The sequence below is a fragment of the Apus apus genome, chromosome 1 (genome assembly GCF_020740795.1).
Source record: "Apus apus isolate bApuApu2 chromosome 1, bApuApu2.pri.cur, whole genome shotgun sequence".
Classification (NCBI taxonomy): domain Eukaryota; kingdom Metazoa; phylum Chordata; class Aves; order Apodiformes; family Apodidae; genus Apus; species Apus apus.
This window is the reverse complement of record NC_067282.1, coordinates 176,181,481-176,206,482: the sequence shown is the minus strand read 5'-3', so window position 1 is coordinate 176,206,482 and position 25,002 is coordinate 176,181,481. Positions and strand designations below refer to the sequence as shown.

The window sequence follows — 25,002 nt, the reverse complement described above, 5'->3', positions numbered from 1 at the left end:
TTAAAGTAGTGTTAACCATGCAAAATTAAGTAATTTGAAAGCTAGGTCATTTTTAAAAATAGATTGACATCAAAAAGTTGAACATTTCCTTGATGTAATGTATAGAGTTAAGATGCACTGAGTAAGCCTTTTTATTGTGCCTTTCTTTTGCTTCTTGTGATGACATTACTTGAGAGGAATTGAAAATTACTGTCTCAGGTGGTTTCTGTTTGTTATTTTTAGACATCCTTTGGTTATCTTTTCTCTGAATGTGTTGGATATTTTGTATTATGATCTCTCACAGGCTTGTGCTGGGACATGAAGGTGTACTAATATAATTTTGTAGCTCATCTGCAAATAGTGGTAAGGCTTTCAGATATATCTATCTTATTTAAACAGTGGTTCTTTCAGATGGTTCAGTTAATAAGACAACTATTTTCCAGCCAAAAAGTGGAAGCCTGTACTCCTGCTCCTATTCTACGAGCACAGATCTTCATCAGTGAGCAAATTCACCTCACTAAACTGGCAGAAATCTAACTCAGAAAGCTGGAAGTGAATAAATTTCCACTCTCTTTAGCTTTAGCAGTTACCTAAGAAGTTAGACAAGCATGAGAAGCATTTCAGAAGTTCCTAGAGGGAGAATGATACCTCCCAGCTGGAGAGTATCACTTGGAGAAGGGGCGACAGGGCCACCTTCCAGCAGCCTTGGTACTATGATTCTGCAATTCTAAGCTGGTGAGTAAAGAGCCATATGCACTCAAAAAATAGGGCAGTAAAGGTCTTGGAGAGATCATGAAGTCCACCGTCATGTCTAAAGCAGAAACAGAACAGATGAAATGTGTTTTTATTCTCATCCACGATTTACCTAATGCATTCATTTCCTTCTTCCTTTCCATTTTTGCTTCTGCTCTTTTTCTTGTAGGTACAACTTCAATCAACTGATTTTTTTTCTTTGTACTCTTAGTCTGCCCTTCCTCACTCTCCAAACTTAGTCACACTAGGCATGGTTCTTCACCTAAAATGTTAACATTTCTTGCTTATCTTTTAACAAACCCTTTTGATTCTCTTTTCTCTCCCTTCCCCATGCTGGTTACATATCACAATGAAAGGTTTATTGGTTGCCACTCCTGACTTGCAGTCTGCACATCTTTTTCTGCTCAGCCAGACATCTGAAACCAAATCCGTAATAGAGCAGAAGTGCCATTATGAAGCATATTTGATAGGTGTGAGAAACAGACATTCACTTGGTATAATTAATAGTGCTGGCAACATTAAAAATGCATGCCATTAAAGGCCTAAGTGGTTTTACCTACTATCATTTGAGTAGTCCTAAACTGGAAAGAGTCAGCAGCATATGATATGGCTCTTTGCTGCTGGAGGCCTTTTTTCTGTATTCATATTTAAGAACTGCATAGAAACTGCTGTCAGGTTTGTGGCTCAGTCATTCCAGGCTCTGAGCAAATATGTGATTCTTGCCTTTTCAGACTAAAATTAGTCTTCTTTTGATCTAGCAGTATGTAGATTTTTCAAGTGTTGTGCTTTAAAATATCAAAGAAGGCAGACCATTTTTCAAAAGCTCTGCCTTTCTTTTTGCTCTTCCTTGCTTCTTTGAAGGCCTTCTCTTCACGGTACATGAATTAGTTATTGAAAATGATGTTGCTTGACCATACTTGCCACAGCCTAACACTGGCACTGGGACCTGCTCCTGTCCCTGAGGGAAACGCTGATTTACTTTTTTCCCTAATCTGAATTGGGAAGGGAACATAGTTTTTATATGTAAACACTTTTCTTCTAGTGCTGTAATACAGTGTTTATCTATGACTATGGAATTTAGGAACAATAAAAAAAGATACCTGCATAAGGATTGTTTTCTATCTATATTCTATTTTAATACCGATATCATTTGCATTCTTTAGTTATGTAGGTAGATTCTTCCTTCTCTCTTAGGTTTTATAAACGTGCCTAATTTAGTCTAAAATGTTTCAAAACCAAAGGCAAGAATTTTAAGGGGATCAGTACAAAAGCGTAACTTGATTATGGATGTTCATCTATTACATTGCCAGTTTATGTTTCAATCTGTGAAGACTTAAATGTAGCATTACAAGACATGCAGCAAGTTTTTATTGGCAGTACGGATACTATCACAAAATGTTAGGATTTTTTTATCCTTAACCATTTATTTTGGAAATTTTTTTAAGCTAAAATGATTGAATGGAAAGTGAACCTGGTAACAGTCATTTACCACTTTGCTTTTCCTGTGAGTTTGCTTACAAGTGTCCACAGTGTCAGTTCAGTCTCAGTAGAGACCTGTGAGACTTAGACAGCTGTGTTGTCTTAACATTTTGTCCATCCTGAGCATGCACCATCTTCTCACAGTGCTATTCCGTATCTAGAGTGCACATTTGCCATTTTTCCAGAAAAGAACCACTTACATACTGGATTTGCTGAGCAGAACTTTCCCACAGTGTTCCACCATTGCCCCTAGTCCTGCTTTTACAGACCTTGAAGAGCAGTCTCATACACTTGGAGGAGATAATGGAGAAGAGAATTCAGCCAAGGTGGGCAAGGCCTGCAAGTTTTACAGCAGCATCCGCAAACGGAGGATAAAGAATAATAATTAAAAAATAGTCTGTTGTCAAATCTGATTAACATTTATTCACCTTCAAATGCTTGACTTTGTAAACTTCAATAATTTTTTATTTGGGACTTTTTAAAAATTTTGTTTTGGAGGAGAGGGAGTTATACATACAGATATCCATATCCATAGAAGGAAGGACAGCAGTGTGTTCTGGAAACAATGTCATTCTCAACTGTGATCTCCAACATTAGTTTTTGTTTGTCTGATTCAATAAAGATTCTTTCCATATTTATAAAACAATTGAAGAGCATTAGGTTGTAAGATAAGAGAAGAAATGTTTGGATACCTGTTTTACATCTAGACCTGCTTGATGAGAGTTTGTTGGCCTCTCTGAAATAAATTGATCTCACTGAATTCCTAAAGGGCGTATCATCAATTCATAATTATCTTTATCAAAAAATTGATGATGTCAGCAGAGAAGGCCGACAAGGTAGTTTTAAAAGAACATAATTTAAGTTACTTTATTTCTCAGAGGGCAGGAATGAAGCAGGAGTTGGTGAAGGAGGGTCTTCATTTCTATTATCTGTACTGCTCCAGTTTTTCTGATGCATATAAAACTTGATTTTGCAGGGCTCACTATTTAGCCTCTGCATCTTGAATGTGGAAGGTGTGATGTAAATTAGTCTTCAGTGGCTACTAATTAAAATGTGATTAATTTCAAACTCTTTTTCAGAGGAAGGAAACAAAGGCTATGGACCTGTTTTTGAGGAGCAGCCCATTGATACCATCTACCCAGAAGAATCTTCGGATGGACAAGTTTCAATGAACTGCAGGGCTCGAGCAGTTCCTTTTCCTACTTACAGGTAACCTCATTTTGATTTTCACGTCTTATATATTATACTTTGTGCATGTTTCAGATTGTGGTATGAAATGGTTGGTTGTCTTAACAAGTCAATACAAAGTCTTCAAGGCAGAAATTCTGCAATTTTTGTGTAAGGATCAACATTGATTCAATCTGCCCAGATGTCTAGACAATGTTGAAAACTGTATTCCTGTCTTGTTAAAAGTTTTCAGCTTTTGAAAGAAATACTGATCCAGATGCAAAACAAACAAAAAAGGTTACCTTAAAAATTATTAAGAGGACATCTTTCTAACTTAGGCTAAGGATGTCTGAGGTTAAAGTCCTTGTTCTTCTTAATTCAGAATAGCTTTTTTTTCTGATTTTACCCTGAAAGAAGGAGGACTGGCTGTTTGACCTGGATGTTCTACATCCTAAGTTGCTTTTGTGTCCACCGTATTGTAGTGACGCTCATGAATGTATCAGCTATGCTGCTGAAGACATGGAAAACTTTATTCTGGGAAAGCTACAACTAGTTTCAGTAGAGATTCACACATGAGCCTCTTTCACAAAAATTATGTTGTTATTAGCAGAGCAATTCTGTTTCTTTTTGGGGACTTGGAGCATTTGTACAAGTTTATTGGCTGTTATCTACCCTTTATGTATAGAGACATACTAAGATTGTCCTTATGACTAATTTCCAACCTATTAATGGGCAGAAAATTACCATCATCATGCTAAGGGCAGATGCAATTTCGGGCCAGCAAAAGAGATCAATTTCATTAACTTATCCTATGATCTGCCCCCAATACTCACTTCTTCATCTTCCTAAATTCTGGCTTCTAAGACAATAAAGCAGATGAGTCTGCTGGCCATTCCTTTTAATCTGTTACAATATTGTGGTCAGTTATGGTATTCTTCCATCAAAACAGCTTAGCTAGTCTTCCTCACCTTTTTTTAAAATATGCTTACAGGTTGTCTACATACACAGAACCACCTGTGATTGAAGTATTTGAGGGGAAACTAGAATATCCCTTTTGAATATGATCCCCGGTTCTAGTATCTTTACAAATTTTTCTCCATGGTGTTTTGCTGTTGCACTTGTTTGTGCTCCTCATACTTGGAAAGGACTGGAAGTATGGAGAGATCAGATTCGCTTGGATTCAGTACCTTCAGATATACTTACCCATCGCTTCTAGTCTGTCTAGAGACTTCCTCACTCTGTCTGCAAGACTATGCAAACATACCATCTGTAGAGTGATTACAGACTCTACATAAATTTTAGTGGTCATTTTTATCTGTCATGGGCTCTGCAAAACCTGAACTAGTTAAGTCACTCCGGAAGAATTGCCTTGCACCTCTGGAATTGTTCTAAGAACATACCTGACTATTACTGCAAATAGCTGATGTAATGATAATTGCATTACAGGATAAGGCCACTTTCCTTGCTTCCTGACATTATTTTAGTCTACCTCAATATATTGCCTTCATTTCTTAGCTCTTCAAGAGTTCATGAGCCAAAATTCTCCTTTTTCAGAGGAAGATAAGTCCTTCCTGCAGCTTTAATTCTTTCTGACCATTCACCTGCTTAGTCATCTTTTAGAAGTTCTTTAATTTTACTGTTTGTTAAGCATTCATCCACTCTCCCTTCTGTATATGATGGTTCTTCATCCTTGCTAGCGTTCAAATACTCATTTGAGTTTCTGGGGATCTATTGTTTTTTCCCCTGTCATCACTGGAGCCTTCTAGCATTGCTGTGAAAGGCGACATATGTTCATGGGGACAAGATAGGAGTCCTTCAGTCCCCGGTCCTGTCTGCAAATCATAGACCCCAGACTACTGTACTGTTTCTCCTAAGAATTTCTCCTCTTATGCTTATACACACTAGTGATTACCACTGACCTTTTCCTGTAGCCCTCCTACCATCTTTAGAGATTTCATAGGTCTGTTGTGGTTCTAGCATTTCTAAGGTTTCTTAAATACCTTCTCTCTCTTTAGGTTTCCTTCAAATATAACCTCTTGGATTGTTCCTAACTCATCTGTAGATATCTTTATATTCCTGCAGTTTTACGTGTCAGCTGGAAGAAATTCAGACCAGCCTTGGGAAAAAAAGAGGGATAGATAACTACCCATTTAACTAATACACCTTCCCAAGCTGCTAGGCAGTTTATAGGAAAAAAATGCAAACATTTGTTCCCAGCTCTGAAGAAAAACAGCTTTTAAATTTGGTGTGTTCGGTTGGGTGTCATGAGGCATCTTACTCTGCATTTTCATGCATGAGAAACACTATACATGTGAGATGTCCAGCTGTACCGGGTGAGAACTGCCTGTGTGTGTGGAGCTACTCACAAATACAGCTTTTGTGGAATGGAGGAGCTGCCATTTAAGAGGCAAGGTCTGTGCAGATTGCATGACTGCTTGATTGATGTGCACTCACTTGGATACCTTTGCTAAGGTTGTTACTACAGAGTAACCCTGTTTCACAAATTAATATAAAAAATACTTTACTCAGAGAAAAAATACACTGATGATACATCATAGAAATATGATTGGGTTTTGATTTTAAAATTAATGAATTTGTATGATTTTTTTTTTACTGTGGAGATTTAAAAACAAAATTTTACTCCTCCATTACAAATTTTTTTGCAATCTTTTCCCAATCTCTTTCATTGCAGCATAAGATGTCCTCGTGACAGTTATTCCTCAGTATTTCTGAACAGGGGTTATTATTTGTAGTACAGACCACTTTTATTGTTTCTTTCTGTGACAATTGCAATTTCAGCTTCCAAATTATTATTCTGTATATTTGAGTACCTCCTCAGTAAGGATTGAACACATAGGGTATACAGGGCCATTTTCAAACAATAGTGCCTGTCTTCACCTTGTGACAAAAAATTATTTACGCTGGGATAATTTTATGATCTTTAAATGTATGTAGGTCGCATCTTTCCTGGTTGTTCAGAGGAAACATACAGTTCCTTTCAAAGAAGGTTGTGGGCTCCCCCGTGTGGACATAGTAATGAAAAAATATATCAAAATAATGGATATTGGTACCCACTGCTTGTTCTGCTACTTTGTTTAAGTCAGTAGAGGTCAGTAAGGGCCAGACGTGGTCCACTGAGTTCCTCTTGTAATCCTTGAAGTGACAGGCACCGTGACTTAGTGACCTGACTGCAGAGTTTTACAGTGATTACTGTAGGCAGAGTGAGACTGTTACGTTTAAAAGACCTGTGAAGTTTATCTAATTGTGACTTGCTGAAGAAAAACATAATATAAAAATATAAGCATATTAATTACTTCATGTAAAATTTATCACCATTTTTTAGTTATTTTATCAAACCATATTTCTTACCAGATTTGCTTTCTGGGCCGAATCTTATGTCTGGTTTTTCTTTTTAATAGGTGGAAACTCAACAACTGGGATATTGATTTAACAAAGGATCGCTACAGTATGGTGGGAGGCAGACTTGTTATCAATAATCCAGAAAAATCAAGGGATGCTGGAAAATATGTCTGTGTAGTATCGAATATTTTCGGAACTGTCAGAAGCAGTGAAGCCACTCTGAGTTTTGGATGTAAGCTGATATTTACATTAAAATATAGAAACGTTATGGGTAGCTTGACATGCCAATGCTTTACACTGCAGTGTCTCCTGATAACATGTGCTGTAGCTCTATGACTCTGTAAAATGAGTATCTTGAGTGCCTTAGTCTGAAGAGATCAACACAAAATATGTTTTGTAAGCATTTTATATTCTTTAGCATTCAGCTGACATGACACCCTTCTCAATAACTTATTATTGAATTGTTAATTGAAGAGACTTATGGAGCCAGATCTTGAGGTAATAATGTCCAGACTCTTTAAATGGTGGATCCTGAGGGGAAATAGTCCCTGAAGAAAGATGCAAATGGGGGCATATGGAGATGAGGCGCTGCTGTCATGCAAACACAACTGGGATGCCTGGAGGAGGAAAGCCTGGCATTCCTATGTTACGATGAAGACCCTGCTGGGGGACATTTCTGTCAGCTTCAGACATTCATGAACTACTCCTGCGAATACATGCATATGCAGAGAGCTGCACGGTGAACAAATGCATGCATCGTAAAGAACTGATTTACTACATGAAGAGTCATGTAGAATTTTACCAAGTGAAGACAGAGTTTGAAATTTTTATTTTGCTACCTATTAAGCTGTTTTTTCCCCTGGGTACCTGGATATATTTTTTCATCAGAGGATTAAAAAAAAAAAAAGGGGGGGAAAAAAAAAAATAAGAATCCACAGAAAAAGGAATCCATTCTTATCTGATGTTCTATTTGCTGGGAAACCATTTCAGAAGAGTAAAGCAGCAATTTCATTGCAGATAGGCTGCAAGAAAAAGAAAGGAGAGAAATTTCCACACCCTCTAGGTACTACCTGTATGCTTATGGGAATGCAGTGGTTATGCTAATTTTAGCTCAAAATGAATGTCTTCCAATTAAGAGTTCATGAAATCACATTTATTATAATTATTGAGTAATAACCAAGTAGTGTTTATTTAAAGAAAATATCAAGACCAAATTGTAAACTTAAAATAGCTAAAATAACTTAAAAGCAATTATAGTTTTTCCTTTCATCAAACCCGATGCCATCCCTATACAAAACAGTATCAAGTTAGCAAAACACTTGTAACAGCTAATTCTTCCTAAGTCTGGTATACTTAATTTCTTTGTCATTAAAATTAATATTGCAAATTAATTGGGAGCTAGTTGTGAAGAACTGAATGCATTCATTGCACTAAGGCACAGGGTAAAATTAAATAAATAAATATGTGAGCTCAGAAGCCCTTAAAATGGCACATTACAATGCCTACCATTTAGGCACTGATCCGTTCAAGATCCAGTCAGTTACTGGAGAGATCTGTGTTATCTTCTGGTCTGTTTGAGCAGAATAAACATTAGTATTTTAGAAGCTGGGAGAGGTGTCTTTCCTGGACACTGCTGTAACTCTCTTTGAGTTTTTTTTCATGCATTTGACACAGTTTAATAACATTTGCTTCCCAGATGCTTGTAGTCATTCAGGTCTGACAGCGGTGGTTCGCCTTGGAGGAATCCTTTACCTGTGCCATATTTAGTAAATGTAGCAGTTGTTACAAAGTTAAGGAATTAATTATTTTTAGATAATGCAAAGTGTCTGCTGGATCTGTGTAACTATACATTGCAATTTACAGTAGTGAATAAATAGTCTCTGTTTAATAATTATCTTCTTAATCTGTTTTTGTATGTAGCTCAGTCCTGATTTTTTCTGTATTGTTTCTGGCTGGTTGCTCTTGAACTTCAGCTTTTAGTTAGATCTCAGAGCCAGCCTTGGGAATTCAGTGCAACTGGATAGCTGCCTGCCACTGAAGAAAGCTGAAATAATCTGAGTGAAGTTGGCTCAGATGGTTTCTGTGGTAGAATATTGCAGTCAGAGGCTCTGCACTTGGCTATTACGGATGTGTGCACAGTAGCAACACAGTAGCGTTAGAGCTGCAGTCAGGATCTCTGCAATCTCACTGTGCTTGGTGACGTGAAGAAGCTTCAAAAGAGATGTTCCCTGCCTCAGGATGCTTATAGTTTAATTTCAGACTAAATAGACAAAATGAGATTGAAAGAAGAAGCAAAGTGTAATTATTGACCTAGTTGAAGTTACTCATACAACTGCTGTCTTATCACTGCAAGATACCATTACTGTTCTCCCACAGTCTGTGGGATGATATTTAGCTCCATGAAGGACTTGTTTCTTTATCCTTTTATAGCAGTCCCGTCATGCTGCTGCATTGAAGTTAGTTTAAAGAAGGTCACCTAAGGTTTCGTCTGGGATCCGAGCCACTTCTGTCCCAAACCTCTGACACAAAAGATGTGTCTGAGCTAACTGCTTACCAGTCCTTGGCTGCTGTAGTTCTCAGGGAGGACAGCCAGGTCATTTTAGAGAAGCCACTTAAAGTTACAGTAAAGAATTAACCTCACATTTTTGAGAAATCAGTTGAAAGATGAACTAAAATCATTTTCCTTTATCTTTCTTTGATTTCTTCTTCAAATGTAGCTCATCCAGCTACTCTTAGGGATACAATCTCTACGACTTTTTTTTCCCTGGCATTTGTGGTTATGATGACTAAAATATGGTAAAAAATTCATTGCACTTGATAATAACAAAGTTTAAATGAGCAAGACTGGCATTATGACTCCACAGGTATCTATCTAGCTGCCAGATATTATTACATTTCTATATTTATATCTACAGGGCTGAAAATTACAATAATAATAAAATTATTGTAGTGAAAAACCCACAGTTTTCCTCCCCTCCCTTTTTTTAAACTAGATCTGGATCCCTTTCCACCTGAGGAACGCTATGAGGTGAAGGTGCGAGAAGGTGTTGGAGCAGTGCTTCTTTGTGAGCCCCCTTACCATTACCCAGGTAATTTATCTCAAAGTGCTTCATCTTCAACTGCTTAAGAGAGCAAGACAAAATAATCTTTATTGTATTTTTTTAAAAAAGTTTACTTAAACAGTAACTTTTCTGTAGCTTGAGAATCCCCATTTAGGTTAAGTTTCCATTTTTAATATGTGCTTGTAGTTGATCATGTGTAAAGAATACCGTTGAATTTGCAAAGATTTTTGATAATACAAATAGCGTGACTTAAACTAATCTGGGTAACAGAGAGGAGGTTTAGCCTACCTTTCAAAAGACCTGAGTACTGTCACTGTGTCACTACCACCCTGGACTTTCTAGTGGCCTTGGACAGGGCCCATTCCACCTAATGAAGTCACCATAACAGAAATGATCATGGTGAGGTGATTGATGATGTGGAAGTGCCTTTCTCTCAGCAATAGCTACTGAAGAGCTCTGCAGAGATTATGCCCATAACCTCAGGCATCTGCAGTTCCATCATGAGTGGTGAATTTGGCTGTTAGCTTCTCTTTTACCTTGTAAAATTGAATAACATTTTATCTTTTGTACTCTGTGTGCAAGTATCTCAAGGAACTGAAGAACTGACACATATTTCTAGTTAAAATTTCTGGCTGTGATACTGACAAAGCCTTCCCAGCCTCTCAGCTGGGACAGGGCAAGACCCAGCTGCCCATCTCCTCCCACCACACTGCAATTCCCATGGGAAGATTGTGTCCAAGGAGATCTGTGCACACCGTAGCCAGGTCTGCAGCAATCTGCATTCCTGGCAGCAGTACCTGGATGTTCAATGTAGGCAGATATTAGCTGCCTGCAGAGATGTGTATTCTCTCTCACATAGCTGCCTCTCCCAAAGAAACGATGCATAAGCTAGAAATCAGAGTGAAATAATGTATATGCAGATATATGCAGACAGTATTCACAGCTTAGTAGCTGGTAGTTGGTTTTTAATATTGACCAGAACATATTTTTCTCCAGATGATCTCAGTTACCGCTGGCTTCTAAATGAGTTCCCGGTATTCATTGCTTTGGACAAGCGACGATTTGTGTCACAGACAAATGGAAACCTCTACATTGCAAATGTAGAAGCATCAGATAAGGGCAATTATTCATGTTTTGTGTCCAGCCCGTCAATAACAAAGAGTGTATTCAGTAAATTTATACCACTTATCCCACAGTCAGATCGTAAGTATTTATTTGTAGTACTATATACATGCAATTCTAAGCATATTTTAATTTTGCTCATTCATAACTACTTTCAGCTCTGTGAAGAGAATTATTTGGCAAGTTACAGTGGCTACTGTGCAATGTTATTTTATTTTCTACATACAGAGGTCCAGATCATTCCCATCCCCAGTGAAATCTCTGTGAAGGAAATCTCCCCCGATTTATTCACAAACTTTCTTTTGTAATAGAGTTTTCATTCCCAGAGTCCCCATCTCTTTTATGTGATAACCTGCTGTACTCATCCCAAAATCTTTCATATCTTTTCTGATCTTTGCATTGGTTCAAAGGGATATGACTATAAAGCAGAAATTTTATGTAAAAGTAGAAATACAGCTTCAGGTTTTTTGTTTTTTTTTTCCTCCCTGGGAAATCCCCCACAAAAACTTTTCCTGTGTTGAAATTTCCTATCCAATGGTGGCCTAAGGGCTTTGTGTGTCATGGACAATCTCCTAAAACAGCCATGTGGCTTTGCGTCTACTAGACTATTCTCTGCCATTTCTTAATGACAACTGCATGTTTTCCAAGTGTAACCAAGTTCCCTTTTGCCATTTTAGACTGCTAGTCACTAGTCTCATAAATTCATCATTAGTGTTTCAGTGCCCCTTTTATCTGCTAAATGTCCCATATTACAGTGAAGAACTGTGATTGAATTTGGTTAATTACAAATCAGTGATATTAGTCCAAATTTTCCATGGACAATACTCACACTGAGATCTTCATCTAGAAGAACTGGAAGAGGAGTACTACAGGGATCACCACTAGGTAGATGTGATTACATTTGCATCCTTGTGGCCTCATTGAGCTGCAGATCTGCTGGCTCTAACCCCTTCATACTCTTACTAAGATAATATTGAGCTTAAATTCACAACGATTCAAAATATTCCATCCAGTAAAAGCATCTGTGGAAAACAGAGACTCAGGCTTTTGTCTGTCCACATGCACAGTACCTTGTCATTCTTCCAATGCAAGTAAATAGGTCTATGCTAAAGCACTGTTCTGTAAAAAATGTTAGGCATCACCATCCAGAGAAAGATAACTAGTTGCTGAGTAAAACAATTCTGCCTTACTATTAAAAGTTCAGTGCTGCCTCAGTCTTCATGGATAGCCAGGCTATTTATTCACTGTAAAAAAGAATTTTAAGAACAGTTTTCTTGAACTGTGGAAGTTTTTGTAGCTCAATTCATTTCTGCCGTGCCTCTTTTGAGAATCTCTTTTTTCATCTTAGGTGCAAAAGTATATCCTGCTGATATCAAGGTAAAGTTCAAGGACACTTATGCTCTCCTGGGGCAAAACGTGACGCTGGAGTGTTTTGCTCTTGGGAAGTAAGTATGTTTTAAAGTTACTGTAGAGCACTGTTTGCTTTCATATTCCAGGGAATGAAAATACATGTTTCATCATCAAACACTTTTTTGTAGTCTGCAATTTACCAGCCAGTTCTTGAACATGCTGATTTGTACTTTACTGTACCTTTTCAAGTCCGGTTCCTGAACTGAGATGGAGCAAATACCTTGAACCCATGCCAGCCACGGCTGAGATAAGCATGTCTGGTGCAGTTCTTAAGATCTTCAATATTCAGTATGAAGATGAAGGACTTTATGAGTGTGAAGCTGAAAACTATAAGGGAAAAGATAAACATCAAGCAAGAGTTTATGTACAGGGTAGGTAAAACAATTTCATTCTTCATTATCTATCTTGCTTGTACTTATGTTGGAAGTATCTTTGTTCCCACACTTGATGTCAGTTTTGACTCGTTGCATCCTTCTGACACACTGCTGTTCAAGTTATTAGAGCAAAATGAAAAATCATGCCCTGAATGCCAGGCATAACATTTGTGTATTAATTGAATACATACTCAATTTTTCTGGTTATGGTAGCTGTATATACACCTTGACAGCAATTTCTGTTAGTATTAATATAATTATGCGTAACAGAAATGAAATACATTTACAGTATTTGAAGTGAAAAAAAACAGCCAGGAAGAAAAGATACCATTAGATTTGTTGTGCTCTCTGGTTTCCTCATTTTTATTGTCTTTTCTAACTGTCTTCACTCTCTTAATAGCTGCAATTGATTCTTTATTCCTTCAGCCTCTGTCCCTTTCCCTCATGCATTTGTTTAAATGAGGGAACCAAAAAACCCTAATTTACTGCTCATAGTGGAATAATCCCAAGTAACCTGACTCTTTGACTGACACTTATGCCATAAAAATATTACATAAAAAGATAATACGTAACACCTGAATTACATTCAGAAGATTTTTTTTGTCTCTTTCGATTGACTGTACAGAGTATTTCCTGGGTTAAGATCCTCAGCGAGTGCTTGAACTTCAGTGGGACAAATGCAAAATTGGTGTGGGAAGGTTGTTATAGGCAAAGCTAATAAATAAATTTGTTTGCTTCCTAAATACTGGGACATTTTCAATGTTAATTTCTTAAACAGCTGAACCAAGAGAGTATTTTTCTTAGAGACCCATTCAGTACAGTTCCATGTAATTTTAGCTATAATTTCAGGTGTTACTGAATAATTTCCACAGTGTAAGCAGTAGCATCTTTGGACATTCATTAAGCATTATTTCAATTCCATATTTTCTTCTCACAAAAAATGATTTGAAGTTATTTTGAGTTTATGTGGTATGACAAAAACATCTTCATTCTTTCTTGTGCTGGTGCGTTGCTGAGTTATCATTACTTTGTGTGGCCTCTGAAGTGTCATGGAAAAAGCAGCGGAATAAACAGATTGTAATGCTAATTAAATATGATCTGGTTTATTTACAAGGCATTATGTTGTTTTTATTTTTCAGCCGCTCCTGAGTGGGTGGAACATATCAATGACACAGAGAAGGATATAGGCAGTGACCTCTACTGGCCTTGTGTAGCTGCAGGCAAGCCTATTCCAACAATTAGATGGTTGAAGAATGGTGTCTCGGTAAGTATATAGCAATAATCAATGCAGGATTGATTGGTTAGCTGATGGAAACATTATTTTGAAGCATGTATTATTAAAAGGTTAAAGAAAATCAGTTATAGTGATACAAATATTTGCTGATTCTATGTGCATTAGTCATTAAAATCTATTTTTTACAGTTTTATCTCAATCTTATGTTTCAAAATGCATTTCTTCAGGATATTTAATATTTGGCTCTGAATTACGAATTTGCCCTTTTACCACGTGTTTGGGAGGTGGATATGCTTTTTTCTCAAGGCCTTTATGAGCAAATGCTATTTTCATCCCTCTGAATAAAAAATATGAGCTTCTCTCTAAAAGAATCCTTGTTACCATATTAAACATGAGTGTATCGAAAAATTTAAGAAATTGGTAGGGACAAAAGAAAAAAGAATATTTTTATTGTAGAATTATTTTATACTTTATCATACTTTTTTTTTAGCCACATAATATTGCATTAGTTTCATTATTTTAGGTGATGTGAAATTTAAATGAATCACCATTTTATAGGTTTTTGCATTGGATATTTTGTTTAAATGAAGTAGATTTTCTGTCCAGGCATGTCAATAAAATATTTGATACCCGTTGTTTATGCTGTATGATGAGCCATTAAAGAACAAAGAGAGTGGAAGTAAACACAATGTAAGGCTGCATCTGTTGAGCTATGGTGACACTGATCTTGGCAAGCAAAAAAAAAACTACAATGAGGCAGCGTTGTTTTGGCTGCATAACTTAAGAAAAAGGTGGGAGGTTGGAGGGAGAACAAGGATATCACCATCTGCCATATGGAGATGGCTAAACCAGAAAAAACAATGCTGTTTTCTAGGTTTTTTTAGCTATTACAAACAAGTAATTTAGCCAGTGAATTGCTTGATGGTCTTCACTGAAGTTGGCTTTCACTGACAAATCTGCAGAGCAGATTTCAGGAGGCAGCGTGTGTTTCTCCAGTAGCGCACCAGAAGATGATGGGTTAATATTATGAAGTGATTTCAAATGGAAAAAGAAAAAAAATGTTTAAATTGCCTTGAGAATATACCTTGTTTCTAAATCAGATAATTTTTAATTAGGTATTTCACTTAGCACAAAACTAAGATTTCTTGTAGGCAATCTGTTTTAAATGTTTTTCATTTTCATGTAAAACAGTACAGGAAATATGATCCCTTTAATCTATTTTTTTTCAGGTAAATAGTATCCTTTTAATCTTGCACTACTCCATGCACTCCAGTTGACTCATATACAAAGTCTGAAGCTTTTCAGCTTCATTTTTACAAGAAAAAATAATTTATTGCATGATATTTCAAAAAAAGATTGACATTTATTTGTAATTTACAAAATATCTCACCGTGCTGAGCATTTTTGTATACAGTTTTAGAAATGGATCAAGTACTTAATTTTTATTTACTACATTTTCTTTTTATATTAAAACAAAGTTGCTAGAAAATATTTTATACTATCTCCCAGAAGAATCTTCAAAAAAGCTACCTGAGACCTACGTTGTCCTTTTACTGTTTTAAAACAATGTACTTATATTCAACACTGAGCATGGCAAAACAAAGCTTACATGCATAAAATAAATGTAATTTTTTGTTTCTTAGTTCTGAATCAGTAGTGATTGCATTGGTATGGTAACAGAGGACTGAAGAATAGATGTATATAGTGACACTCAGCTATGATTTTTCTAGAAAAATATCAAACAGCACTGATTCTTCATTTAAAAAAAAAAGGTGAACACATTGTCACATAGACTGAAACGTAACATGCATAAAATAAAATCTCATCAATGCCTGAATGTTGTGTGAGGGACTGTTTTCTGAACACTATCACTGAAAAAAACAGGGAAGAAGTGCGGATGGGTGTGAATTCTCAGCACATATAATCTCTGTGAATATCTTGTTGTTTTATTGATTCTGTGTTTTAGTTCCGGAAAGGTGAACTAAGAATGCAAAGTCTGACCTTTGACGATGCCGGCATGTACCAATGTATAGCTGAAAACATGCATGGAATCATTTATGCAAATGCTGAACTGAAGATTGTGGGTCAGTGGGATTGTTTGCTCTATATACTGTTTCAGATTTAAGTAAGATAGCAGTCATATTTGCAAGCATTATTTGGTAACAGATTCCTGTGAGGATAATGCTGAGAACCCTCACTGAATCTAGGTGGGATGGGGTTTATTTGAGCTTCTTAGCTGGGTTTTGGCAACTAATTGAGGAATCACATTGCTAATTTATGTTTGCTGTATTATTCTGATGTTTGCTTGTTGCTGTTAACTCTCAGAGGAACTGGCACTGCAGTGATTATATGAAGTGTATGGAGTTGCTGTCTGAACTCTCAGTCTTACAAAACTGTTGAGAAGTGTTTTCCTTTTTTGCTAACCTATGCTCGCTCTTCTGTGGAGCAAAATATGCTTATTTAGAAACCATGTTGTCAGTCACCAGCCCTTTGAAGCTCTTCGTCTTCACTCTCCCCTTTACTTTTGGCTTCTACAACCCACTACAAGCAGCTGCAATGCTTGTGTGCAATATAGCTGTCCCATTTAATGGCTGGGTGTATTTACTACTCCTTTGTGTTAACCTCAGAAGCATCCTGTTGCAAGTTTGCCTTTCAGATCCAGAGTGCTCAGGCTTAAAACAATTTCTGACATTTTAACTTATGTCATTAGAGCAGGTGTACTGACCCTGTCACATGGCTTTCATAGGCAATTTCCCTGCATTAGTTACCCTGGGTTTTTTCCATCTGACACTTGCCTACTGAATTCCCCAAGAACTAAACTATTCTTTACTTCTCCAAGAGCTAAACTACTCTTGACTTCCCCACCCCATTACCTGGCAATACTTCATCTCTCTCTGTTCTTCCATAACTATGTACTCACTACCAGCCTGGATTACCCAGAAATGAGTGCTTTTTGCATGCACATTTTCAAAGTGCAGTGTTGGTAAGATGTGGACATTCCTCAGTTTTTCTCGGTGGTGCTGTACTGAAGTAGTACCTCTGATTCCTCAAGCTGTGCACACACTTGCTGGCACAATTAACAATGATGGTACACCAAGATGCAAACTAATTAATAGCATTTTTTCTATCATTTGGTTACAAATAAAGAGAAAACTAGTAAGTAAAGGTCTGACCTCACATACATCAAGTGTGGTGCTTGCTACAGTCATGTCTCTTTACTCTTGTACATCTGAGAGTGCACCCAAGGCCAGCCAGAGAGAAAACTACAAAGAGGTAGAAGAGCAAAACCTTTAAGTTGCTTGAGGGCGGTTAAAACCATTGAAAAGCAACCCAACCATTATTTGAAAGTATGATCAAGTTGGGCTCTAGGAATCTAAATTTCATTAGAACTGATCAAAAGGCCTTTGAAAGGGAGGAACTTTCTATTGATTTCTGGGGACTTTGATCTTGTTATATTAAACTTAGATGGGGTCTCAGAAATCAAGAGATAAAAACCTCTAGTGTAACACAGGATAGGCCTACATCGTGATTTTTCCTGTTTCTTTCAGATCACCATCTACTTCTCATCACATCTCTCTATTAATATTTTCTCAGTGGTTCTGTCATTCTGTAGTTCTGTCATTTACCTTCATGTTGCAAACAAATTGTATTCTGCAGAAAAATCACTAACATGGCTTTTCATTTTCAGCTTCACCCCCTACGTTTGAACTGAATCCTATGAAGAAGAAAATCCTAGCAGCTAAAGGGGGCCGTGTGATCATTGAATGCAAGCCTAAAGCTGCTCCTAAGCCAAAATTCTCATGGAGCAAAGGAACAGAATTGCTTGTAAATGGGAGCCGGTTAGTATTGACTGTTAGTGGACACTGAATCTTAAAAATACTTCCTTAAGTTCCTGTTTATCCTGTAGGCGAGTTGTCACTTTTTGCAGATTTCAGGTGCAGGAGAATGTGTAATTTCAGGGAAACTGTATCCTAAAATGTTACTAGCATTGTGGATCCAAATAGGTAGCAGGGTATCCAACCTTAACCAGTCTGTTTGGTGCCGTTCATGTTTCAGAATTGAATCACAAAGCTGTAAGAAATCACAAAACTGTGAGAACTGTAAAAAAAGTATTCAGATGACTGCAAGTGACTGAAAGTACACTGTCTTCCAACAATGTGAGACATCTAATCATACCACAGTCTATTTAAATACCTTTGGCTATAGAAGTGTTTACAGTAGTTAGATGTGAGCTTCCAAGAGATGTTTGTGATTCATCTTTTCACAATCCTTACTGAAAATACTGCTTTCTAAACGACATACTTAATTTCTCCTGCTGCATTTTTTCAACTCTCAATAGCATACGTATCTGGGATGATGGGAGCCTGGAAATTATCAATGTCACAAAGCTGGATGAAGGTCGCTACACCTGTTTTGCAGAAAATAACCGAGGAAAAGCTAATAGCACTGGTGTCCTAGAAATGACAGGTAAACTTCTAAACTGCATTAGTTTCTTTCAGGTAGGATCCCTTAATTCAAAATCACTAATTTTGTTCCAGCATGGCACTACTTTTGCAAGCCATTTTATATCTTTTCTTTCTAATTGAATTGCTCATTAGACAATGAATTGAAGCTTTTAAAGCGTGTTGCTTAGGAGAAACTGTGTATATTGGCACCAATTCTGAGACTGCATCTCAGTTTTCATGATTGAGTTTTTCATCCATTAAATTGACATATTTTGAGGCTTTCTCTCAACATGGTAGTTTAGTGCTCAGGCTAAGATATAATATGACTCAAACAGAGTATTTTATTATTTTTTTTTGGTGAGGTGAACAAGTCTGAGAGACCATTGCAGGTAAAGAAACATGCATTAAATTTGTGACACAGGGCATATGATAGCCATATGATTATGTGTTATATTGTCTTTTTTTATGGGTATAAATATTTACTGATTGAATACTGATACCTTTAATTGTGAATTTTCAATCTGAAGTCAAATAAACAAATAGCTGCAGAATACAGACAGGAGAGATGACATTCATGAACAGCTCTGTCTATCAAGTATTACTGATGGTGGAAGAGTCATTTATAAGATAATTTTTTTAATATCTGTTCTAAAACTCATGCTGGATGTGTCAGCTTAATGCTACAATATTGATGAACTAATGTAAGAATTTATCTGTGTAATCTGATCGTATGAAAGGATTTTTCTGGTTGATTTATAATAAGTGTGTTGTACCAAATTATTTGTACGACTTTATTTTGATTATTTTTTAATTAATTTGATTTGTTTAATATTTGCAGTTAGTTTTTATCAACTTCTGCAGTTTTATATATCTTAATATTATTATCAAGCATTTAATTATTTTGAAACACCATGTAAATTTCCATCTTCTTAATAGCCACATCTAAAATCAGGACATTGAAACACTTAAGCCAGATGTTTATAAACTAGGTATAAGGAATTTTAAAATTGTTGAGAATTTTGCTCCAATTATTCTAAAAGGAAAACCAAAAGCCAAAGACATCTCCCTTGCATCACATCAGAAACAGAAGGGTTAGATGACATATTTCAAAGTTATTTTTACATTGTGGACGATTATGAGGGCTGACAAAGAATGCTTTGAAAATGGTATTCCCAAGCACATTGTGTGGGCCATAAAACTTCTCAGACATTGCACATGACTACAGGAAATGAAAAAGTTAAATCTGAAGCTGACAGGCACTTGAAAGTTTGATGTTTTTTCACACATTCTTTTTGTTCAGTACCACTGAGCTACTCTTTCCACAACTTCTTAGGCTGGTTGAGTACTTTATGTAAGCATTTAGAGCATCACTGATGGCAGACCGAAGCGCTGAATGTACAGGGGCAATGCTAGAATGGAACAGCTCTCCTAAGCCTGTGTCTGTGGCTGGGATTCTAGAGATAGGTTGTTAACAGGTTGCTCCAATGCTCAGTGAGATACTCCATTCTGTAACAGCCAGTAATTGTGCCATTCTCATAGTCTCAGTATTAAGCAGGTTTTAGATTATTAGAGTAGGATCCAGGGCCAGGTTTCTCTCCAGAGCGGATAGACAAAACATTTATTGAGGATTTTTTATTGTTCTTTGTGCAGTGGAATTTAATGTGCTCCTTGGAGCATGGTCAAACCTAGGTCTTAACTAGTAACTACAGCTTTTTTTTTTTATGGCTATTGTCTTCCAGGTTTTGGTACCCTACTCCCACTCATATTGGTAGCAATGATATTATACGTCATAGAAAAAGGAAGATAGTCTGTGGGTTTTTGTTTTATGATAGAATTTTAAAGAGAATTAATAGGTCTCAGTGATCCAGTGAGACCAAAACAGTGTTGCTGATTTGCCGTATGAGTTTGAAGCATGGACCAAGATCTCTAGCAAGTATCATGAGACCTTTGCCTTTTTTTGTTTCTGTAGTAATGAGACATTTCCAGGGGATATCTCAGTCTCTTCCTATTGTTGTTTTATTTTCTTCTACTTTCCACATGTAGCTATTTGCATAGTTTTTTATGCATCCATTATATTGTTTCTCACGTAGATAAATTAAGATCTCAGTCTCTGCAGTGCTCTAATGGAAATCTGACTCAGCCTGACAACTGAGTAGAACTTTCCATGCATTACACATGCATGATTTAAAACATAAGAAATATTATAATTAAAAAAAGAAACACAACACAAATAACATAGGATTAGTCATCTGTCTTATTTCTACCTGAGATATAGTCAATTAATAAAAATAGCTTTAAATAGTCAGTAATGTGATTCAGAGACTGAAACACAGCCATTTTCAAAGGACAGGTAAAGAGAAGTTAGGCATTTTAGTTGTAAAAGATTTCCTTTTTTCTCTTTAATTAGGTCCTTTGAAATGTAGCTGCATGAAAAACATGTAACCTAGGGTCTGAGGGAGTGGTTTAATGTATAATCAAACAGTTACAGCTTACATTTGGATAAACATTTATTTATTGGAATTTTCCATGTTTGCTGTTAACTTCACAGAAGCTACAAGGATTACTTTAGCTCCATTGAATGTTGACGTCACTGTTGGAGAGAATGCTACCATGCAATGCATTGCATCCCACGATCCTACATTAGACCTGACATTTATTTGGTCTCTAAATGGCTTTGTAATAGATTTTGAGAAAGAGCACGAACATTATGAAAGGAACGTTATGGTAAGATACTATAGACCTTTAATATATGAAAGCCTAGTTTTCTTTATTGTGAATAACTGTCTTTTCTCTTTTGCGTTTCCTGTTGTGTTGGTTTAGGTCTAGAAAGATGCAGTAGGATAGGAACATAAAATAAAATTACAATTTAAGAAGCCTTACAGGCATGTAGACACTTGCAGGTAAATATCTGAAATCAGATACCTAACTTGATGTTATTTTGGTAGCTCAGTTAAATGCAACTCTGATTAATAGTGAGTGTAACTAGTAAGAAGGTAGCCTGATTGTAAACAGGGTGCAAATTATCTTGGAAAAAAGTGTGCATATGCATTCACTTTTACTTACCCATGTTTTTCTCATCAAATTTTCTGGAATTTGGCATGAGACTGGGCCAGATGGCAGGTAGGAGTCAAACAGTCTGTAAACACTGCGTAAGAAGAGTTTGTGTGAAGCCTAAACAAGTTAATACAAAGACACTGGTTTTGGCACATAGAAAGAGGAATCATAGATCTTTCGTGTTTGCATGCATGCTTATCTTTTTACAGTCTTCTATCAGGATTATTCAAAATTAATACTCTGAGTAGAAATCCCTTCTGGTTGTGTCTAATCACACACTAATTTACCTAATATTCGACAACAAATGCAAAGTGGTTGCCCACATGTGTATGTATTTATTTTGTTGTTTGGGGTTTCAATGATACAAAAATGCTCAAATTTAGATACTTTTTTTTTTTTTTTTGGTGTGCTCCCAAGAGGAACTGCAGATGTGGAGAAAAAAAGGTTGTTAATGCTGCCTTTAGTGTCTGGGAACGCCAGGGGCCATGTTCAGTTTCAGCTTCATGTTCAAAATGATGTACCATGTAACACTGCCTCCCACAGAGTCATTATCCTAGGCTGGCAATATTATTTGATTTCCATGGACAAAGAGATTCTTTTTCTCTCTTTCTTTCCCAATATCTGTTTATCAACCTGTGAGAAGATGTTTCAAGCATAACTATTTTAGTCTGATTTGGAACAAACCACTCCTTTGAGGAGTTGGCTTTGCCTCAGCCTGCTCATTTGCTGAGTTATAAACATCTCTAAGAAGTCCCTCTCTCTTTCAGTGAGAGAACATGTCCTTGTCTAACAAGGCAGTAGAAGTATGATAAGATCACTTGGAACCCAGAGACATAAAGGCTGTTCGACCATAAACCAGGCCATAAACCAGCCCAGCAGCTGGTTACTAAGCAGTATTTTGTGTTGCCTCAGGAATTACAAAATATATAAATTTACACTAGTACACTAGCAACATTCAGACAACTTCTGCGTATGGTTATTAAGCCACACTTGATAGGTTTTTATTTATGCTTCAGTATTAATCAGTGCATAGGAATACCTTGAAAAAGGTTGAATTGCCTCCTAAGGGCATTGGTTTGGACTTAGATAAAGGCTGAAATGAATCTGAGTGTCATTTGAAATAAGAGCTAAAAGAGTAAAGCCCCATTAAAATGTATTCCTTGTAAAACAGCAAATAAACCCACTCTGGTTTTGTAAAATTTTATTTAGTTGATTGCTTTTAGCTACATGACAGAAGTTATGCAAAGAAATTGTGTTCCATGAAAAAGAGATCAAGCTGAAAGTGTTAGTGATTTTGTTGTGGTAGGAAGGTGCCTTTACCAGAGGACTTTGTAATGCAAGACTGTGTAATGTAAGAGAAAGGAACCTGAGCTTTCTGTTGGTCATATGTTGAACATGCACTTTTGGGTTTTCCTCTTACTAATAAAAATCGAGGGATATTTTTTTCCTTCTAGGGGAAATTAATTCTGAAATGTATTCTCAATTTTAGGGCACTTTCTAGCAAAATGCTTCAAGTGAACAAATATGGGTCTAAATAAGGTTCTCACCATGTGTGTGAAGGGTAATTCTCTCTGATGTTTGACTTACTATTTTTAGGATCTCAGCCGCTTGTTTCATCTCTGAGAGACAGCCAGTGGTTCTGGATCTTCTGATCCCTAATTCTGATTAACTTTGCAGTATTATAGAACACTCCACTGAAGTGTTCTATTTTAAAATCCAAATTAGGCTAACCTAGCTTTGTCTCTGCAGACCTTCTATGGTCTAGAGTGAGAGAGCAAAAGGTTGTTTACTTCATATGGACATTGACTCTTGTGCTGGAAGATTTCCTTTTTCAAAAGATCATATAGATGGATACTCAACAGGATGCAAAAGTAGCTAAAGTGTGACTAACTAACTCTTAATTAATTTAGACAGTTAAATTTAAGTAGGTTAGAGTCAAAGATAAATTAATTTATTTGTCAGTGCACAACTCCATCATCCTGAGGGATATTGCCTGGTTTGGTGAGTTTCTTTTGCACTTGGTCAATACTGGTAGAAATGTTTGATTCAGGGGCACCTTCTTGTTTTGTGTTTCTGAGCCTTGTTTCTGGGCTTTCAAATATAAAACAAGTGCAGGTAATCACTGTTCCTCTTCCACAGGCAGCTCAGGCTTCTTCACTCAGGACAGAGGGGAAAGTAGGAGTGAGTTTGATCTCTGGAATTGCCATTTGTATGTATTCAGTGATTCAGCACTGAAGTAATACCAAATGCAGAATTTTTAACAAATTCAACAAATCCAGTACAGACGTTTACATAGAATGTATATGCACTTTCAGTATTTCTATTTCATCCATTTGTTTTTGTATTCTAACATTAAGGGGCCCTCTCCTTCCTGTGCGAGGAAAGGCAGTTCTGAGTTCAAGTCACTGGGTGGCAGGTTTGCTCAGGCTTTCTCAGATCCAAAGGCGTGAGCTGGTGGGCGTTTGACTGCAGCAGCCTTCACTGCTTGTGAAGCCTTCACGGCTTGAAGCTGTGGAGGCCCGTGCTGCCACCCAACCCTTCGCAAACATTAAAAAAAAAAAAAATTCCGTCATGAATATGAAAATTACTGGATTTGTGGTGCAGGCGCTCTGTGCTGTTATTTCCTGTTGATGCAGGATTTGGCAATACAGATCAACATGCTGAAACTTTATAACCTACGTATTTCAGTTCTCAAAGTAATATTAATATCGTTGTCACATACACATAATAGCATGCGAATGAATTTCATGTAAATAACTGCTTAAGTCTTTTTTTGAGTGGGAGCTTTGGTATCTCCATTTGCTGAAGGCAAAACTGACTTGCATTACATTAGTACTAATGCTCATTTATCAGAAGAACATCTGTCAATGCTGTTTTGATTTCCTATGACACTGATATTTAAAAAAGATATTTTAAAAGAAATATATATATATGAATTGGTTATCCTCCAGAGTCAGAGGGAGTCATCAGAATCTTACTATTAAATTGATTGATTTTGACTTCAGGTATGATTGTTCCTCTGATTATTTAACTGAGGAACTAAAGATTAACACTTCCTTCCAAGTCCCAGAGAGATGTAGCCCTTCAAGTAGTCTGGAAAACTTAATGTTTGGTCGTTTGTTATTTATGGACCTTTTTTTTGTCAAGTAAATTTAAAGACTGAAAAGTGTATTTTATATATATATATATGTTTAAAATATATACTATCAAAACAGTTATTCTTCTAAGTTTATTGCAAAAAATTATCTTTAATATGTGAAGGTGTGTAGCTTTTTTTTTTATAAACTATTGGAGCCACAGTAGTCCATTTGTATGTATAGTCAGGAGGAGAAACTCCATAATATAAGTGATTCAAGTCAGAAACTTGTAAATACACTTAGGAAGAAGTGTAATATTTAGGCTGCAGTAGTCTGAGTCACATATAGGCACGCATACATTTTAGAATACTTTCCATACCATCAATATTCCTGTGTTTGCTGCATTGTTTATTACTTGTCTTAAACAATATCAGTGAACCTGAAACCCTGTTGCTTATCTCATCATTTTCTCTTTAGTAAGTTAAA

General features: G+C 36.6%; 1 protein-coding gene across 1 annotated transcript in view; it reads left to right on the top strand.

Moving 5' to 3' along the window:
- CNTN1 (contactin 1) overlaps nt 1-25,002 on the top strand; it is a 243,307-nt gene that overhangs the window by 162,185 nt on the left and 56,120 nt on the right. The window contains exons 5-15 of the mRNA XM_051608904.1: nt 3,291-3,420; nt 6,798-6,970; nt 9,732-9,827; nt 10,797-11,003; nt 12,271-12,367; nt 12,522-12,703; nt 13,846-13,970; nt 15,907-16,024; nt 17,629-17,779; nt 18,280-18,407; nt 20,934-21,109. Coding sequence (XP_051464864.1) covers nt 3,291-3,420; nt 6,798-6,970; nt 9,732-9,827; nt 10,797-11,003; nt 12,271-12,367; nt 12,522-12,703; nt 13,846-13,970; nt 15,907-16,024; nt 17,629-17,779; nt 18,280-18,407; nt 20,934-21,109 — 1,583 coding nt within the window. The remainder of the gene's footprint in view (nt 1-3,290; nt 3,421-6,797; nt 6,971-9,731; nt 9,828-10,796; nt 11,004-12,270; nt 12,368-12,521; nt 12,704-13,845; nt 13,971-15,906; nt 16,025-17,628; nt 17,780-18,279; nt 18,408-20,933; nt 21,110-25,002) is intronic.